The 17,045-nt window shown below is 45.4% G+C and overlaps 2 protein-coding genes across 5 annotated transcripts in view; one reads left to right on the top strand and one right to left on the bottom strand.

The window, feature by feature from the left end:
• Tmem39a (transmembrane protein 39A) overlaps window positions 1–2,903 on the top strand; it is a 52,784-nt gene extending 49,881 nt beyond the window's left edge. For all 3 annotated transcript variants that reach the window (XR_010039444.1, XR_010039445.1, XR_010039443.1), the window contains 2 exons: window positions 1,804–1,881; window positions 2,201–2,903. The gene's annotated coding sequence lies outside the window, so the exon portion shown is untranslated. The remainder of the gene's footprint in view (window positions 1–1,803; window positions 1,882–2,200) is intronic.
• Window positions 1–17,045, bottom strand: part of Arhgap31 (Rho GTPase activating protein 31) — a 115,335-nt gene that overhangs the window by 20,255 nt on the left and 78,035 nt on the right. The window contains exons 4-9 of one of the 2 annotated variants that reach the window (XM_003469216.5): window positions 16,524–16,606; window positions 15,462–15,569; window positions 14,693–14,835; window positions 8,334–8,532; window positions 6,292–6,416; window positions 67–129 (exon numbers count right to left, since the gene is read on the bottom strand). In XM_003469216.5, the coding sequence (XP_003469264.1) occupies window positions 67–129; window positions 6,292–6,416; window positions 8,334–8,532; window positions 14,693–14,835; window positions 15,462–15,569; window positions 16,524–16,606 (721 nt within the window). The remainder of the gene's footprint in view (window positions 1–66; window positions 130–6,291; window positions 6,417–8,333; window positions 8,533–14,692; window positions 14,836–15,461; window positions 15,570–16,523; window positions 16,607–17,045) is intronic. The other variant, XM_063225019.1, reaches the window with a different exon arrangement.

The following is a 17,045-nucleotide window of genomic DNA, read 5'->3' as shown; positions in this document are numbered from 1 at the left end:
AGCAAGTGTGGGGTGAGCTCCAGTCCCCCAGTTGTAGTGCCCAGTTCAGAAACTATAAAGCCTCACCTTCCACAGGCACTGAACAGAGCGAGTCCATGCTCTTAGCTGGTCGGATAGTAGCCTTTTCCACTAAAGACAAAAGAGAAAATATCCCTGATGAATGCATATTAAGAGTTAGCATTCAGAATAATAGGTCAGGCTGTAAGCACACAAGAGAAATTTCTTTAGGAAAGTCAAGTATTTATCATGTATCCCTTTCAAAACATTCATATTCTCATTCTCTCTCTCTCTCTCTCTCTCTCTCTCTCTCTCTCTCTCTCTCTCTCAGTCTTGCTCTAGAGCCCAGCCTGGCCTTTAACTCAGAATCTTCCTGCCTCAGTCTCCTGAGGGCTGGGAGGATGACACACACATTCCTGTTTCTGCATTCTCAAAGGGTGTGACCTTTTAAAAGCAGGGCAATGATACAGCAAGGCTTTATCAAAATTTTACAGATAAACATCAGTTTTGTTCAATAGCTATGAGTAAATGAGGAGTCCTGAGTCCAGTTTAAAAAAATTTTTAAAAACTTTTTTGTCCTTTTTAAGACACGGCTTCATTATACAGATCAGGCTGGCTTTGAACTCACTTTGTAGCCCACGCTAATCTTGAACTCACAGTGATCTGCTTTAGCCTCCCAAGTGCTGGGATACAGGTGTGTACTACTGGCTTGAAACCAATTTAATTGTATAAAAAATATACAAAGAACAGCCCATGGAGCCCCACATAGGCAAGAGAGCTGTGGCCATCTACCAGTGCTCAGGAATTAGGTGTAACAGGTTACAGGGCCTTGGGGAGCCAGAACCCCCTTTCTCCCTATGTCCATACATTTCTGCTCTTTGAAGTGGATAGCTGACTGTTTTTCCAATAATTTCACCCACCGATCTCATCCTGCTCCCGATGCTGAGCAAATCAAACCTATTTTGAAGAGCTGCTATGGGCATGGAACAATCTATGCATGTTTGTAAGCTACAATAGAGGGGTTTGGGGGACACTAAATCCTATTCCAGGCACAGTAATAGTTAGACATTGCTGTGTGTCCCCCAAATACTTAGGTCCTAGAAACTTAAACCCTCAAGACAGCAGTGTGAGAGGCTGGACCTGGTGGAAGGTGTTTGGGTCATGGGGGCGGTGCCTGATGACTGGGTTAGTACCTTTGTTAAAGAAAGTGCTTAGCTATAACAAGGACTTGGCCTCCTTTCCTCTCTTCTCCACTGACCTGCTTTCATTCCATTTCTGCTCAAGGAGTCTACAAGGCTTTCACCAGTAGCCAAGTGAATGTCAGTGCCATAACCTTGGACATCCTGGCCTCAAGAACTGTGGTCCAAAATAAACCTTTGTTCTTTATAAATTACTATACCTCACAATTCTGTTATAATGACAGGAAACACACTAAGACAGTCCTGTTCACCAACATGATCTCTTTTCAGGGAGTTGGACGGGCTTGGAGGTAGTTTCTTTTAGGTCCCACTTGCTAGGAGGAGAAAGAAAACACCTGAAGGCCCGGCAGAGTCCAGGACTAGTATCACAAAGGTCACTCTGGGTTCACACAGATCTGAGCTTGAACCCCAATCTGCCACTCTGGGGCCACATGACCTCAAATAAACAGCTTATTTTTTCTAAACCTTAGTTTTCTTACATGTAAAAGGAGGAAAATAGAGCTGGTGTGTGGCCGAGTGAGAAATGACTCTTAAGTTGTGACAGCCTGTAAGAAAGCAAATATCCCAGAAGAGGAAATCTTGTTGATTACTGCGGCTTGCTCTTCAGGATCCACCAGGGCTCAGCAATGAAGAGGGAGATGGAGATGGTCCTACAAGAAGCAGGCTGGGCTGGCCCTAGTCCAAGGTGGGCCATAACTCACACTTGTTTTTGTCTGTCCTTTCGAGTTCCCCACCTTTTTCCAAACCCTCCTCCAGGGAGCTCTGACCTCCTGCTGGCCTCTTCAGCCCGGGATTCTCTGCCTGGGGCAGCCCTGGGAGGGAGCAGTCATCTTCCCAATGGGAGCCTGGGGCTCAGCCTCCTCGCTTTCAGGAACATGCTGAGTTCTTATCCTTAGAAGACTTGCTATTTCTACGAGCTTAGAAACTAATTTATCATTGAAAACTGCCCGGCTGGCGTCCCTGTGTCTGTGCATTCTGAGATGTGCTTTGATTTTGTTTTCCAGGAGCTGCGTGACTGACCTTCTCTGGTTTCCACATGTTGACCTGGAGGGGCCAGGATGAGGCGACCCTGAGTGTCACAGAGGGGGAGCAGCATGAATGTCCCCCTTTGGTCTGGATCCTTCCTCCTCCTCCCCACTTCCTTTTCTTAGGGCCTTGGATATATAAAACACACATCACCAGGCACCTTGCTGCATGTCCAGCCCCTCGATCTTCTTCCTCATTCCACACCTCCTTGTGGCCTTGCACACAACAGCAGCCCAGAAGGGCAGCTTCTGCCACAGACCCCAAGGAGACCCCACTTCTTTCTTGGGTGGTCACTCGGGACTCCTTGGCCCATGGCTGTATTTACATTATATTTTTATGTCTGGAGCACTGGTCTGGCCTCACAAGGTACATACCCACTCTCATTATCTGACAGCTTTTGTGTTCTTTCTCTTGATCACTTCACTTAAAGGAAAACCCTACAACTACCATCGCCCCATGGCTCTGGGATTTCTCTGCTCAGGGGTTCATTTTGATAATATGCCAAAAGAACCTAAATTGGATCAGTTCGGATGCCTGAGTTTTATATTTGACATAAAGTGCATTCAGTCAACAATTCACTTTTTTCTTACTCTTTTATTTTTTTAAATTTCTTTTCAGTTTTCTAAACATGCTTAAACAAACCTTCTTCCCCAGTTCTACCTAATAAAACTTCCAATACTATTTGGTGAGTTCATCTTTAAAATGCTGTTAGTTATGGAATGAAATCTTATTTACATATGTTATTCCATTAACTTCTCCTTTTTCACATGTCTATTTGAAAAAATATCAAGCTCATGTATCACCGAGGCCAGAGGGGTGGACTGGGTCATAGGGTTCAGTGGCCCACCTTTAAGTGAGGACTCCCTAAAACTATGACCATAGGCTGGTGCTCTTTAGCTCCCCGGGTTCCCAGCAATGATCTCCCAGTAGCCAGCGGCCCCTCACGCGGCGGTCAGGGGCCAAGGGAACCCTGCTTTTGACGGTCCTTCAGTTTCACCCCTTGGCCCCATCAGAGCTCTGTCAGTTTGGTAAACTAACTCCCTCTGTTTCTCTGCCTCTATCTTTCTTTCTCTCTCTGCCTCTCTCTCTCTCTGCCTCTCTCTTTCTCTCTCTCTCCCTCTCTCTCTCTCTCTCTGCTTAGTGTTCTTAAAATCTCAGAACTGTGACTTTCAACCAGGCTGCATAGCGGAGTCCCCCGGGGAGCTTCCACGGCATTACAGATACACCTCACTGCAGACCTTTCCAGGCCAAACTGCCCTGGCACTGAACATCCTGTGGGCAACTCTGAGGCATGGGCACTGGGAGTTCTGTGAGTCTACAAAATCTTGGTCTTGCGCTTTGGGTTTGTTCTTTGAGAAAACCACTTGGGGGTGGATATATTTCCAAGACAGGATCAAGGCAAGTCGTGTATTTCATTGGTGCCCATTCGTTTTGTTCTATTAGCTTTTGATGTTTCATTACTGGCAAGCCTCTTACATTGCTGCATCACTGATTCTGAAACGGAAATTCTCCTTTTGATGTACTTAAACAAGCTCTCACGATAGATCAAAAGTTTCTTGTCAGGTACTCTTCCTCCCATTCTTTTTTTGAGAATCCTAATTTTTTATTTGTATCTATTCTGCCAAATGGTAGCAACCTGTCTTTTTCATCTGGGCTATCTTCCCGTTTGTGAAAGATATGTTTCCCTGTCCAATGAATGTGACCGACTGCTACCCAGAATCCACTTCCTCTCTGCCCGCCATAGGTATAATGTCTGACTCAGAAGCCCCACAAAGCTGATCCCCACGCGGCACTGCTCCAGCCACAGGGACTCATGTGACTTAGCCATGGAGGGGAGGGATCATGCTCTCAGAAGAAGACCACCAGAAATGATGTTCTTTCTCTTCAGACATAGAAATAGGGAAGCCAGTGTGGGGAGGAAGCTGGCCAGAGGACGGCACAGCTGAGGAGAACAGAATGGAGCCGCCCCTGTATTATACCAAGCTGGAAGCCTTCCCTGTATCCAGATGTCCAGCTATAGACGCTACTAAATCCCCTCCTTGCATCAGTCACGTGAATCGTATTCGCATTCATAGTGTAAATCTTCGTAATTGCTATGTGCTGTGACACCCTTCCCTGCTCTAACAGGTAAGGAGGGAGATTTCTAACATCTGCACTTTTTGACCCTTAGTATGGAATTATCATTAGGAAAGTCTTTAAAAATACCTCCTCTTATTTTTCTTATAGGAATTAGTTTTTCCGTAATATTTAATGAAATATTCAAGCAATCAGAAAAATTGAACTTTTAACAGCTAGTTTTGACAATTATTGACATTGTGTTTATCTATTTTATATATCTACATCTACCTATCTTATTTCACTGAATTATTTGAAACTTTGCTTCAATATTTTATACTTCAATTTGCTTTATCTATTTTTATATATACATCTATCTGCTTACCTCCATCATTAAATTGTTTGAAAGTGAGTTTCAGTATTTTGACATCTCATTTTAAACACTTCAATTTTTGTGTGTGCTTTCTAAGAATAATTAGCACACACTATGAGAATTTATACTTTCTTAATGTCATCTAATATTCAGTTTAGATCCCCTTTTCCCTTATCTGTCTCTAAAATAATCCTTTGTAGCTTCCTTTTTTCAGTCCAACTTGCTTTCATAATTACTGCCTCCATTTTAAAAATCATACTTTCGATTTGTAAAACTAAGTAAATCATTATGGAAAGTTTCCTTGGTCTCCCCTTTCCTGACATAATATTCATCTGAACTGGTTAGAGCCTTCATTGTACAGTGGTTCCTTCATTTCTTTCTTGCATCAATTTCTCTTTTTTTCTTGCATCAATTTCTATTCATTACTGAGCAATACACACTTTGGGGAAAGCATCTCCATTTAAAAATCACATCCCTGAGGGAAGAAGGGACAGATACAATTTCAGTGAATAGAAAAAGACCATTTAGAACAATCACAGTAATAACTTTGTAGGTAAGAACTGATCTACTGATGCTGAAAGTCATGACAGTCCTTTAATCAAGTGACCAAAGTTAACGTCACAAACCACTGGATACTGACATACGGTACTTCCTATTAGTACACATTGAGGTAGGAATAGCATAAGCTCCATAGAGTTCCTGCAAAAATTTGTAACCTCAGCCTAACCATGAAAAATATTAAAGAAACTCATACTGAAGTACAGTTCTGCAAAATAAGTGGCCCACACTCTTCCAAAATATCCAGACCAGAGAGACTAAGGAACTGTCCCAGACGAGAGGAAATAAGGTGATTTGACAGCTAAATGTAATATGGGTTCCTGGATCAGATCCTGGACCAGAAGGGACATCAGTGGCACAAGCGGTCAAAGTCCAGATAAGATCTGAGAATTAAGGTGGGGAGGTGGCTCACATCTTTAATCCCAGCTAGTCAGGAAGATTACAAGTTTGAGGTCAGCCTGGGCAACTTTGGCTTTGTCTCAAAATAAAATGGAAAGGGCTGCGATTGTAGCTTAGAGGAAAAGTGGATGTCTGCCACGTGTGATCTTGGGTTCTACGACCAACACAAAAACAAAAACGAAAAACACCAAAGATTGTACTCATTATTTGGTTGCAGTAACTGTCTTGCCATTATGAAGATGTTAGCCTTAGGAGAAGCTGCATGAAGGGTATCTCTGTAAGCAAAAAAAAAAAAAAAAAAAAAGAAAGAAAAGAAAAAGAAAAAACTAAACTATTATTTTTATTATTTTTTGAAAAATCCACTGTTGAGAAATTTCTCTTCTGGGGCTAGGATTAGTGATTTTTTTTCTTTCATTTTGAGTCGGGGGGGGATAATGGGGTTGAACCCAAAGCCTTCACACTGAGCTACAACCCACAGGGCTTTTTAAAACTTCGTATTCTGAGACAAGGTCTGTTTAAGTCACCCAGCCTGGGCTCAGACTTGTGATTCTGCCTTCCAGAGTGCTGGGATCACAGGGATGTGCCACCCTGCCTGGCAGAGCTAGTGATTCGATGTAACCAAGTCAAAGACTTAAGAGGCAGACCTAGAAAGCAAACATTTGTGGCGGAAGATTCACTTCTTACCCGACAGCCTCTGTCCTCTCAGGAACACACTCCCATTTCTACTCAGCTTGGATTTGGAGTCTGATCCAGAACGGCCCAGGTTAAATATAGATTTCCACTTCTTTGATTTACTGGAAAGCTTTCTCCTAAAAGAGCCAAACCATTAAGAGGTTAATTTAACCAGACACTCACAGGGAACTTGTAAATTGAAAAGGAATTTAGAATCACATTTTTTGTAATGATCGGCTCTGACGTTTCAGGAAATTCCCCTGTACAATCCAAGTCGAGCACAGCTCTCACCTTGCCCTGTCTGGGGGCACCCTAGATGCCCAGCTACCGTGAGTCAGAGCAAAGACCCCTTCTCCATGGGCCAGTACCAAAGCTGTGGGGTAGGGGTGAAGCTTGGTGGGAGATTTGAAGGTCACAAAGAATCAGGCAGTTATACATTCTCTAAAAGCTACAGTCCTGGCTTTTCAGAGATAGCAGTTTTTGTTTTGTTGTGAAGAGTAAACACTGAAGAGGTGAGGTGTGGGCTGGGTAAGACTTTCACAGACTAAAAAGTGAGGGATGAGCAAACAGAGCCGGAAGAATCTGGGCTGTGTGTGAGGATGGCTCAGTGGTCACTGCAGAGAATGCAGAGGGTGGCCACCAGCTACTTGGGCAGGAGGGGACAGCACTAGACTGGGCTGGGAGCACCTGGCACCACTAGGGGTCACCACAGAGGCAAGCCTTGTGGCCAGGAGGTCCACCCACCAGACTAGGTGGAACTCTGCAACCTGTAGTCCAACAGAAGATCTCTTCTCTGAAGGGTTTGCACAGCATATCCAGATCTTAGGTTTATGGTGTGCATGTGCATGTGTGTGCACATGAGTGTGTGTGTGTGTGTGTGTTACCAGAGTATTAAACCAAGGCCTTCTTGTTGAGCTACATCCTGAGCTCTTTTGACTTTTTTTTAAATGTTTTTGTTTTTTGAGACACCAGCTTGCTAAGGTGCCCAGGCTAGGCTCAAACTCGTGACTTTTCTGCTTCAGCCCCCCAGAATGCTGGGATTGCAGGCATGTGCCTCTACTCTAAGCTGGTTCAGTTGTCTTTATGATCATTCTGAAATAGATCTCAGTGCCTGGGTTTCCTTTGGAGTTGACTTGTGTTTGTTTTTAAGCACATGGCCCAGATGTGCTTTTTATAACTTGAGGTATGGTGTGCCCCAGCTGTGGGCCAAAAGCATAAAGAAAATGGACTTCCCAGGAATTCTTCCCAATTCTGGAAAAGGAATCTTATTCTCCACTGATAAGGGAGAGGTGCTGTGGACTCGATTCCAGGAGGCCCGACACACACAGAGGAGAAATGGAGGGTTCCCCGGGGGCAGTTCAGGGGTGCCGCTCCTCTAGCACCCAGTGTGACAGTGCAGGGTGATGGCCCTCACCCTGCCTCCCAGGAGGGAAATGGCCCGCCTGAGGTGCCCGTTCCCATGTATCTCTTTGCTGATCAACCATCCCGGCCAACATCTCCTGTAAGGTGACTGATCACTGTGCCAGCCGCCGCCTCTTTTGGAGAGGAGCATGGTGAGGGGTGGGCAGACAGGGGGTGCAATGGAGGGGGTGATGAGGACAGAAGGTACCCTCCTGAGGCAGAGGAGGCACGATTTGCTCTGGAGGGAGGGATGCCACAGACAGGTGGAGAGGAGGTGAGGAGCCGGGAGGCTTGTCCCTGAGCACTCCCAATCTGTTGATTTTCTCTGGGTTTTAGATTCATCTTGAAGCCTTTTTCATGCAGGGCAGGGCAGGCGTCAGGTTTTTGTTTGTGTAAATTTCCTTATGTAAGGAGATTTAAGAGGTCAGGGATTTTAGTCATGACTTGTGATGAGACCCTTGTGCCTCCGTTCCCAGCCTGGGGCTTGGAGTCTCTGGTAGGAGACAGGGGATCTTGTCTGTAGAGGAAGTTTCTTAACTGACACCTAGATCAAACCCCCAGCCCTCACTGCTATCCTAGCTGTGAGCCGAGCCCCTGCTCCACTTCTGTCCCCGCTACCCGAGCACACCCCAATGTCACAGGAATGCATTTACTTGCTGTCTGGTAACTCCAGGACGGTGTGGAAGAGGGCACCCATGGGGGCGACAATCTCAGGCAGGCTGTTCTCCCTTCTCTCTTTCCGAGCAGGGTGGTTTGTAGCCAGGCTGCGGGCCTGAGCTTCCTCCAGGCTCACCAGCTTCATGGGCAGGGACAGGGCAGGCAGGGTGAGGCTCTTCACCATGGGCTGGCTTTCTGTAAGGGAGAGAGGAGAGCTGCATTCAGAAGACCGCCCTGCAGGCTCCCGGGGAGTGCCTCTGGCTGGGCCTCCTTAACAGGGCAGGTGTTGACTTGGGCGTCTCCAGGTATCATGACAGCTGGGGCTGAGGCTGCACCCATAAAACCGGCAATTGTACTGAGTGTGATGGTGCAGTCCTGGAATGCAAGCACTCTGGGAGCTGAGGCAGGATGATCACAAGTTTCAGCCCAGCCAGAGCAACTTAGTGACTTAGTAAGATCCTGATTCAAAATTTAAAAGGCTGGGTATGTAGCTCAGTGTGAAGGCCTTAGGTTCTAGGTACCACATACACATGCATGCATATGCAGTCACAGAGATGCATGCGTAAAAGCTACACTCCCCCAAATAGGGGCTTCGGGGGTAACTGTGCTTTCAGGACTTTCCAGACAGGCACCATCCATCCATCCAATAAATGTCTATTGAACACTTATGTGATCCAGAATAATCGTCGTGAGTCTTTACTGTTTCCAACTTCTGCCTAGTACTCTGGGCAGCTGGGAATGTCTGTCCAGTCACAGAGGTGGCCTAGCTCAGCTGGGTAAGGCAGGAGAGGGCCTCTCCTCTCACAGCTAGAGAACACCTGCTCCAAGGCAGTTGCAAGCTGGAGCCTTTACTTACCCTGGAACACTGGCTTCCACGTCCACAGGGAAGCATACGTGACACACCGCACTACTGCTGGTTATCTTCTAGTGGACAGCACAGACCCTTTCCTACTCTATAGCAGTGATGAGACCATCAGTGATACAAACTTTCTCTCTTTCTCCATCAATGGCTCCTTTTTCACATGGGCACATTTTTTGAGACAGACTCTCACTCTAGTACAGGTTAGCCTTGAACTCACTATGCTCAGGCAGGTTCTGAACTCACAATCCTCTTACCTCAGCCTCCTGAATGCTGGAATTATAGGTATGTGTTACTGCATCCAGCTCATCAGTGGTTCTTAATTGGGGGTGATTTTGCATATTTTCCAAGGAAACTTGGTAATTTGGGCCAACAGAGATTACAAGATGATTTTTGGTATAGGGACTCTCCTTGTTGTCAGCAAACAGCTCCATGCACCTTTGCAGGACATGTCCTTCTCTGAATAGAAGGAAGTAAAGCCACTGAAAAGGCTTTGTAGACTGTGGAGACCGTGTGACAGCCAGGACTTTCTAGTCAGTAAGCATGACCGACATTCTACAGGACTGAAGTTAAATACATTCTGCAACCCTGAAAATATTTCAGTACAATTTCTGAACTTAACCTTATTTTCCAACTTAACTTGATGGATATTAAAAATGTTTACACTTTTAATGGAAGTAAATTCCATTAAGATGCATTATGAGCTGGTAGTCTGATCACCTATTCAGAGGATAACAATATGCAGTATAGCACCTATGGGGGATCTCCTGCAGAAGGTGGTAGCCATTGTTAATTCCCTATTATCTTGTTTTAAAATCCTGTATCATTTTCATTGTTTGGTTTGATTTGATCTTATTCTGTTTTGTTTTGTTTGATTTTGTTATATCTGATGGTATGGGCAGCTATTTCAAAGATAGCAAGATATATTATGGTTGCTACTTTGGATTTACTATTATCTTGTTTTGAAGTCCTGCATTGTGTTCATTGTTTTGTTTTTATTGGTTCTATTCTGTTTGATTTTCCTATGTCTGATGGTATGGGCAACTATTTTGAAGATAACAGGTGGCACTGTGGTAGCAATTGTTGACCTCCTATTTTTTTAAATCTGTGTATCACTTCCACTGTTTTAGTTTGCTTGGTTTTATTCTCCTTAAAATAAAAAACTTTAAAAAAATTTTTAAAAAAAGATGCATTATGAACACGGACCAATTCCCCATGATGAATATAATAATGTACTTCAGACATGTACTAATAAAAATTTTTAAAAATTAATAATAATAGGGCCTGGGATTTAGCTCAGTGGTGGAAATGCCTACCTGGCAAGCATGAGGTTATGAGTTCGATCCCTGGTACCAAAAAATAAATATAATAAAAATAATAAAAAAGTTTAATTTATTTCTAATATTTGCTCATAGATAATTTTTAAGATAAATAAGTAAGTAAAAGAATAAGTAAGTCACTGTGAGAGCAATGGAGACAGGTGAACTGCAGGGTCAGGAGTCTGAGCCCGAGGATCCACATCTGCACAGCTCCAGGTTCCAGGGGGAGGCTGGACCCGAGCGCTCTCATCGTGTTTGCTTAGGCACCTCTAAAAATTTCAAGTCAGAGACCGTGAGTTACACCTCATCTTTAGAGGAACAGCTACTCCCAGCTTCTTCTCCATGGAAATGGTACCGCAGAGCTCCTCGCTGTGCGAACCAAACCCTGGAGCAGTTCCTTTCAATTTCACTCCCTTGCTCCATGTGTCCCCACCACCACCACGTAGCGTTGTTATCAGCAAGCTGGCCACCCCGCAGTTAGGACGGGGTTGACTGGCCTTGGGACCTGCCTCGGGGACCGGTGAAGTGCACTTAGGGGTTCCTGGCTGGGTCATGGCAATGTGGCTGTGGGGTCTCCGTTTGCTCCTGGTCCTTTCTGCTCAGCAGCCTGCCCTGCTCTGCTTCCCAGGCACCGTGGACTAAGCAGCTCTGTTCTGCCACCGCCTTCTGCCATGATGTCTCTCTATGGGAGCCAGTGTATGGATTGAAACTACAAATAAACCTTCCTTCCTTCAAGTTGTGGGTGTTGAGTACTGTATCTCAGAAATGAGAAAGCTAACACAATTCTATCTTAAATTGTATTCCGAATCCAGCCACCTTCCCTTCTGCTGATACCTGAGGACAGACCAGTGTGAATTCCCACCTGATTCCTGCCCTGGCTCCCCAACTTGTTCTCCCTGCTTCCAACCTTTCTGCCTCTCAGTCTCTTGGAATGCAGCGGCCAGAGCACTCAGATCCTACACTCACCACCTCACAGTCCCCCAGGGCTTGCTTAGGGCACTGAGAGCAAAGCAGATTCAGCTCGACCTGCCAGGATCTTTCGGTTTTTTGACCTCTCTACTCTGCCCAATGACTCAGTGATCTACAAAATTTTAAGTAAAAACATTTGAATGTGTATCCCCTTTATATGTGCATGTACTTTATAAATTATACATATATACCTCTGTATAAGTATTCCATAGAACAGAAAACTTAAATAGTAATTATTGTATAATGTACACAACACATGACAGTTAACTGCAATATGTCAGCTTGACTGGATTACGAGGGCATTATAAAGCATGCTTCCAGGTGAGCCTGGGAGCCTGTGGAGGCGTGACCTTAGGTACCCAGATGGCCCCTTGCCCCTTCCTCTCCAGCACTGTTCCCCTGTACTGCTTCCTGGTCACCATGAACTGAGCAGCTTCGCTCTGCCATGCTCCCCTGTCACGATGTTCCTGCCTCAGACCATCCAGCTGTACCCTGAGCCCCTGAAAACATGAGCCAAATGGGATCTCTTCCTCTTTAAATTATGGATGTTGGGCACTGTATTTCAGCAATGAAAAGCTGATTAAAACAATAAAAGAAAAATGTATGAAAAAATCCTCATAGTTTCTCCTAACACTTCCCAAAACTTCAGTACTTTGGTCTGTGGTACCCAGTTGGTGGCGCACCCCACTTTGGAGATCACAGTGGCTCTCACTTTCTGTAACACTTCAAACCTGTTTCTACTTTGAAGTTTTTTTCCCCGCTTTGGGATATTTGTCCTCCAGATTCTCACGTGACTGGTTTCCTGTCTCCACTTAAGGAACATTTTATCTGAAACCATGACTACTATGTCCCAAGGCAACACCTCTCAATCACTGACCATGGGATTATTTTCTTCTCAGTATTTATGGACTTGGAAGTGATAATGTATTTACTGGTAAAATATATTACTTGCCTTTCCAACCAGACCATATTTCTTTGTGAGGCAGGGTCTTTGCCACTTTGTGAACAGATGTGTCTTTAATGTCTAGGACAAAATCTGGTATATATGAGGAACTCAATACCTGTTTACTTTTTTTTAATGTAGAAGACAATTGAATTAGTTAGCATCCAGCTAGGGAAAGGGCCTGAGTTGGAGTTGGGTGATCATTCATATTGCTAAGAATTAAAGTAAGGATACACAATAAAACCAAGACTTAGAATGAGGAGGTCTTCAGGCAACATGGGATACAACCTCTTTCTACTAAAGTAGTTACAGCTCCTTTCTACTAAACTCCACTTAAAAGTGCAGAACAATCAGTTTTTCTTTAAAATAGTTTCCTTTAAACTCTTCACACTGAGTAAGTAGTTTAGAGAGCCTGAATTCCAACTGGTCACTTTAAACCCACAGAGCTATCTGTGATAAGTGGTCACTAAATAAATGAGCAATTTCTTGTGCTCCCTTTATCCATAAAAAAAGTTCTGGACCAAGGGGCTATGTGGTGCCCCACTTTCTGGGAGCCTTCCTGGATGCCCACCAAGAGCTTGTTTTCTTCTTATATTCCCGATAAACGCTTCCCCTTCAGCTTCCTTTTGGTCTATGATTTCATTCTTCAACTTCATGAGTCAGTGGACTTGGATTATGACAACTGTTTCACATTAGTGTCTCCACAGCTTAGTCCTTGCCCTTGGATGCCCAGAGTCCAGAAGAACCTTAGGTTTCAATCTCTATGATAAATTTTTTTCTCCTGGACTGCCTGCTTTGTGCCAAACTGGACTCAGCCTGATGGTCCTAAGCCAAGTAGGGCAGAGATGAGCTCAATCTGACCTCATGGCCACATGTGTCGACTACAAGTATGATATGCAAGGGGCCCTGAGCCCAGCAAGTGGGATGTCTAGTTTGTTAGGCTGCTGCAAAGGCACAGATGAGGGTCTGTGCTTTCATTGAGAGAAGTCAGAAAAGGTAAAATAGCAAAGCACAGGCTACACCTTTGACTGGAGCTTGGTGCTAGGTAGAGTGACCTACTTACTTTTTTAATGAATCTTAGAGGCCTCACAGCCTCTCTGGTCTCAGAACCCTCATTTATCAAATAGATACTGCATTGAGACACCCACAAAACTGGGGCATGTACATAAAAAAAATCTTTGAGCATTTTAATAGGTGCTGTTAGAGGAGATGTGTTTATGCCCTTGTGAGAATTCCCTAATTTCTCTTGGCGATGCTATGCAGATCACATTCTGTCTACAGCTCTGAAAGCGTTTAAGTTGGCATCAAAGATGGAGGAGGAAAGGGAACAGAAAAGGAACTAAAATGCATTAATGGTTCAATACATACCAAATATATATATATATATACTAATGTAGGGACTCAGAGCCATAAGGACACAGCTTTGGTGCCCATATTCTCTCAATTAAGTCATCTAAATTTGATGGTAATTGCAGTAGATTATACAGATAACTATAGTGGTTTGCTCAACTATATTTAGCTAACTGGACAAGAACACTTCAATCAGGTAACAGATATGGTTCTCATATACATGGGAAATGCTTGCCAAGAAAATGCATTCTGAATATATGTGAGAGAATGAATTCCTTAAGACTTCTAGGTGAAAGCCAGGCATGGTGGTGCATGCCTGTTATCCCAGCACTGTGGAGGCTGAGGCAGATCACTGCAAGCTCAAAAACACCATGGGCTATATAGTGAGTTTAAGGCCATCCTTAATTACATAGCAAGACCCTGTGTCAGACAAACAAACAAACAAACATTTTTAGATGAAGCCATAAGAATCTTCTTAAATATTATAGAGCAAGTAAAGATGAAATCTAATCATTAAGAAAAATGTTTCAGGCTGAGGATATAGCTCAGCAGCACAGTGCCTGCCTGGCAAGTGCAAGGTTTAATACCCAGTATCCACCCTCAAAAATGTTGCTAGTCCCTTTAGATAATATCTAAAAGAAGTTTCAGAACTCAGTAACATTACTGAGGTTCTGTCTCATCACATCACTGGTCAGGAACATGCTCTAGCCATGTGCAAACACACTATTCCTTTACTGCACACACTATCTCTTTTGCTGCACACACGCATGATCCCCAGATGCTAACACAGTGCACACACGCACCCAGCACACACAAGTCAGAGCCAGTGCCAACCCCACCCTCACTTTGTCTTGGGCCTCATGACCAGGGCAAGAAAGAACAGGCTGGGTGGGCAGGTGTGGGGAGACTTTTTACCATCCTTCTCTGGAGCCCCAGGCGCCCTGCTGCTGAAGATCTGATCCACGTGGCTTAGTATGAACTCAATTACCACCTGCTGCACACGCACGGCGAGGAAGGCTGCGTCGCCATTGCAGCTGGCCGCTTCGATGTCTCTCGACCTGAACCACGGGAGAAGGGGTGTCAGTGGATAAATGCATTTGCCTCACAGCCTGAAGCACTAAGGAAGCCTGTGGGCCCCCAGTCTAGAGTCTGTTAGTGTGTAGAATATTTTAACTACTGAAGACCAACTAAAAGATCTCTCCAAAGGCTGTGAACCTAGCCCACTGAAATAACTTAGAAGTTACCAGACACTGTAAATGTGAGACTACTGTGCACACCATCCCATGCATGTACAGGAACTGACATTTTCTGTTCTTCTTAGGGTCCCCGTTCCCCGCTGTCCAGTTGTGGGACAGGTCATTATTTCAGGCAGCTGATTCAAGTTAAGTCAGCTGTGACTCCACTAAAACCAAGGAAAGCTAATGAGCCCCAACCACAAGAAAGAGCTTTTTATGAAATTATAACATACAGGGGCATAATTTTAGCCACACTGTGATTACAGTTAAGAAATGGCTTTGGAACCCAGAGTTTCCAAGTAGGAAGCAGAGTTCAGACTGCTAAAACTCCCTTTCATTCACATCATTCAGGAGCAGGTGTGTGTTCTGGGGAGCCAGCAGGCCCCAGGCTTTATTTCCTTGCCTGCCGCCCCTGAGGGGCGGTGAACAGCTGAGGGTGCCGCAGTTACCTGAGGAGGTTCGGGGCCCACACCAGGGCCAGGTTCCTGGCGTGCATGTTGGTCTTGCTGCTGAAGGAGGCGATGTGAGCCAGATGTCGGATCAAGTATTCCAGGGTCCTGTAACGATTCATTTCCTTCGTTTGTTTTGACAGAGCAAGGCACTTCAGTGCCTGTGCAGAGCCTGACACCTGGAGATCACTTCTAGGCTTGAGTTCTGTCTTAGGAACTTGGAAGGACCACTGGGAGAATACTGAGATTTGGTGGAAGTCATTTTCCCAGCAGTGCGCACACTGGCCCAGGGTGGGGACCAGGGTCAGTCTTGTCAGAAGTCAGCTGAGGCCCAGAGAGCACCAGCCAGGACTAGAACCAGACAGCCACAGAGCTCAGGGTCTGAGGGTTCTCAGTGGCCCCTTGCTCCTCCTCCTCTCCAGGTGGAAGTGGCCTCCCCGCATTGTGAACCAGGCTTCATTTAGGCTTTTGGAAAGATAACAAATTCCAGCTACAGGTAAGGAAGCTCATTTTGTGGCTGAACCACAGGTGTCACTGCTAGGAAGTTTGTTTTTATACCACATCACAGTCTGTCCCTTACAGAGGACAGGCAGGGCTGGGGCACTGGAGGAGGCAGTACATGTGGGGGCTGAGCTGTGAGGATTAAATGAGAGCATTGCAGCTCCTGAAGAGGGCATCCAGAGGAGCAAGCATCCATCAGCCAACCAATGGCTGCAGAGCCACAGACACCCCCTGGGCGAAAGCCACCTGGGTTCCTACAGATTTGAATGAGCTACAAATCTGGGTAAAAAGCAAGGATGTCACCAGAAGACTGGCTCATGTGATTAGAATGATTTCCTATGTGATTTCTGGTAAGCACCCTAGAAGCCACTGGACACAGGCTGACCTTTGCTGCCACGGTCCTACAGAAGGCTCCAATTTACAAAGAGTGCGACTCGTTCACTAATTTCAAAATGCCCTCAGGAAAGCTGCTGCCACCGAATCCGCTATTCTCGCACACACCTGACCCCTGAACTATGCCACGCGAAGGGGCTGCACATTTTTCTTCCCGAGGATTCTTACCTATAATGGGAGGGGGGAAGCTCCTGGATAACATTTTGGATTCGGGCCAGTTGGCCTTCTTCGGGACAATGCGACACTGCCTCCTGCGGGGAAGAACATGAGTGGCGGAGTGAATAGCTGGGAGCGTGGACACCCACCCCTACCTATGGGCAGGTCTTCTGCAGACCCTGGTCCTCCAGCCAGCCTCTCGAGCACACCTGGAGACCACCTTTGTAAGGGGCATGTTCTTCTCTGAGAACCACCAGCCAGCCCCTGTTTCTGAGCATTCAGATGACAGGGGTCTTGTACTGCGTGTATACACAGGCTGCCTGGGTCTGTGGCATCCTCAGAGAGTTGTCAGTGTCTAGGAAAGAAGAATAGGTAGGATCCTGGGTGTATCCGGCGTGGCAGATAGTCACAGACTCATATTGGAAGGCTGAGGTCACATGTCTCTTCCACAAGCTGTCTGCAGGTTCAGAAAGCCCTCTGTCACCTTAAGTACTTAGCTGCTGCCTGTCCTTCAAGCCCCGAAGCAGAGAAGAC

The sequence above is a fragment of the Cavia porcellus genome, unplaced genomic scaffold, assembly GCF_034190915.1.
Source record: "Cavia porcellus strain 051 isolate PalLab524CR breed Dunkin Hartley unplaced genomic scaffold, mCavPor4.1 scaffold_15, whole genome shotgun sequence".
In the NCBI taxonomy this organism is placed as follows: domain Eukaryota; kingdom Metazoa; phylum Chordata; class Mammalia; order Rodentia; family Caviidae; genus Cavia; species Cavia porcellus.
This window is presented reverse-complemented; position numbering and strand designations above follow the sequence as displayed.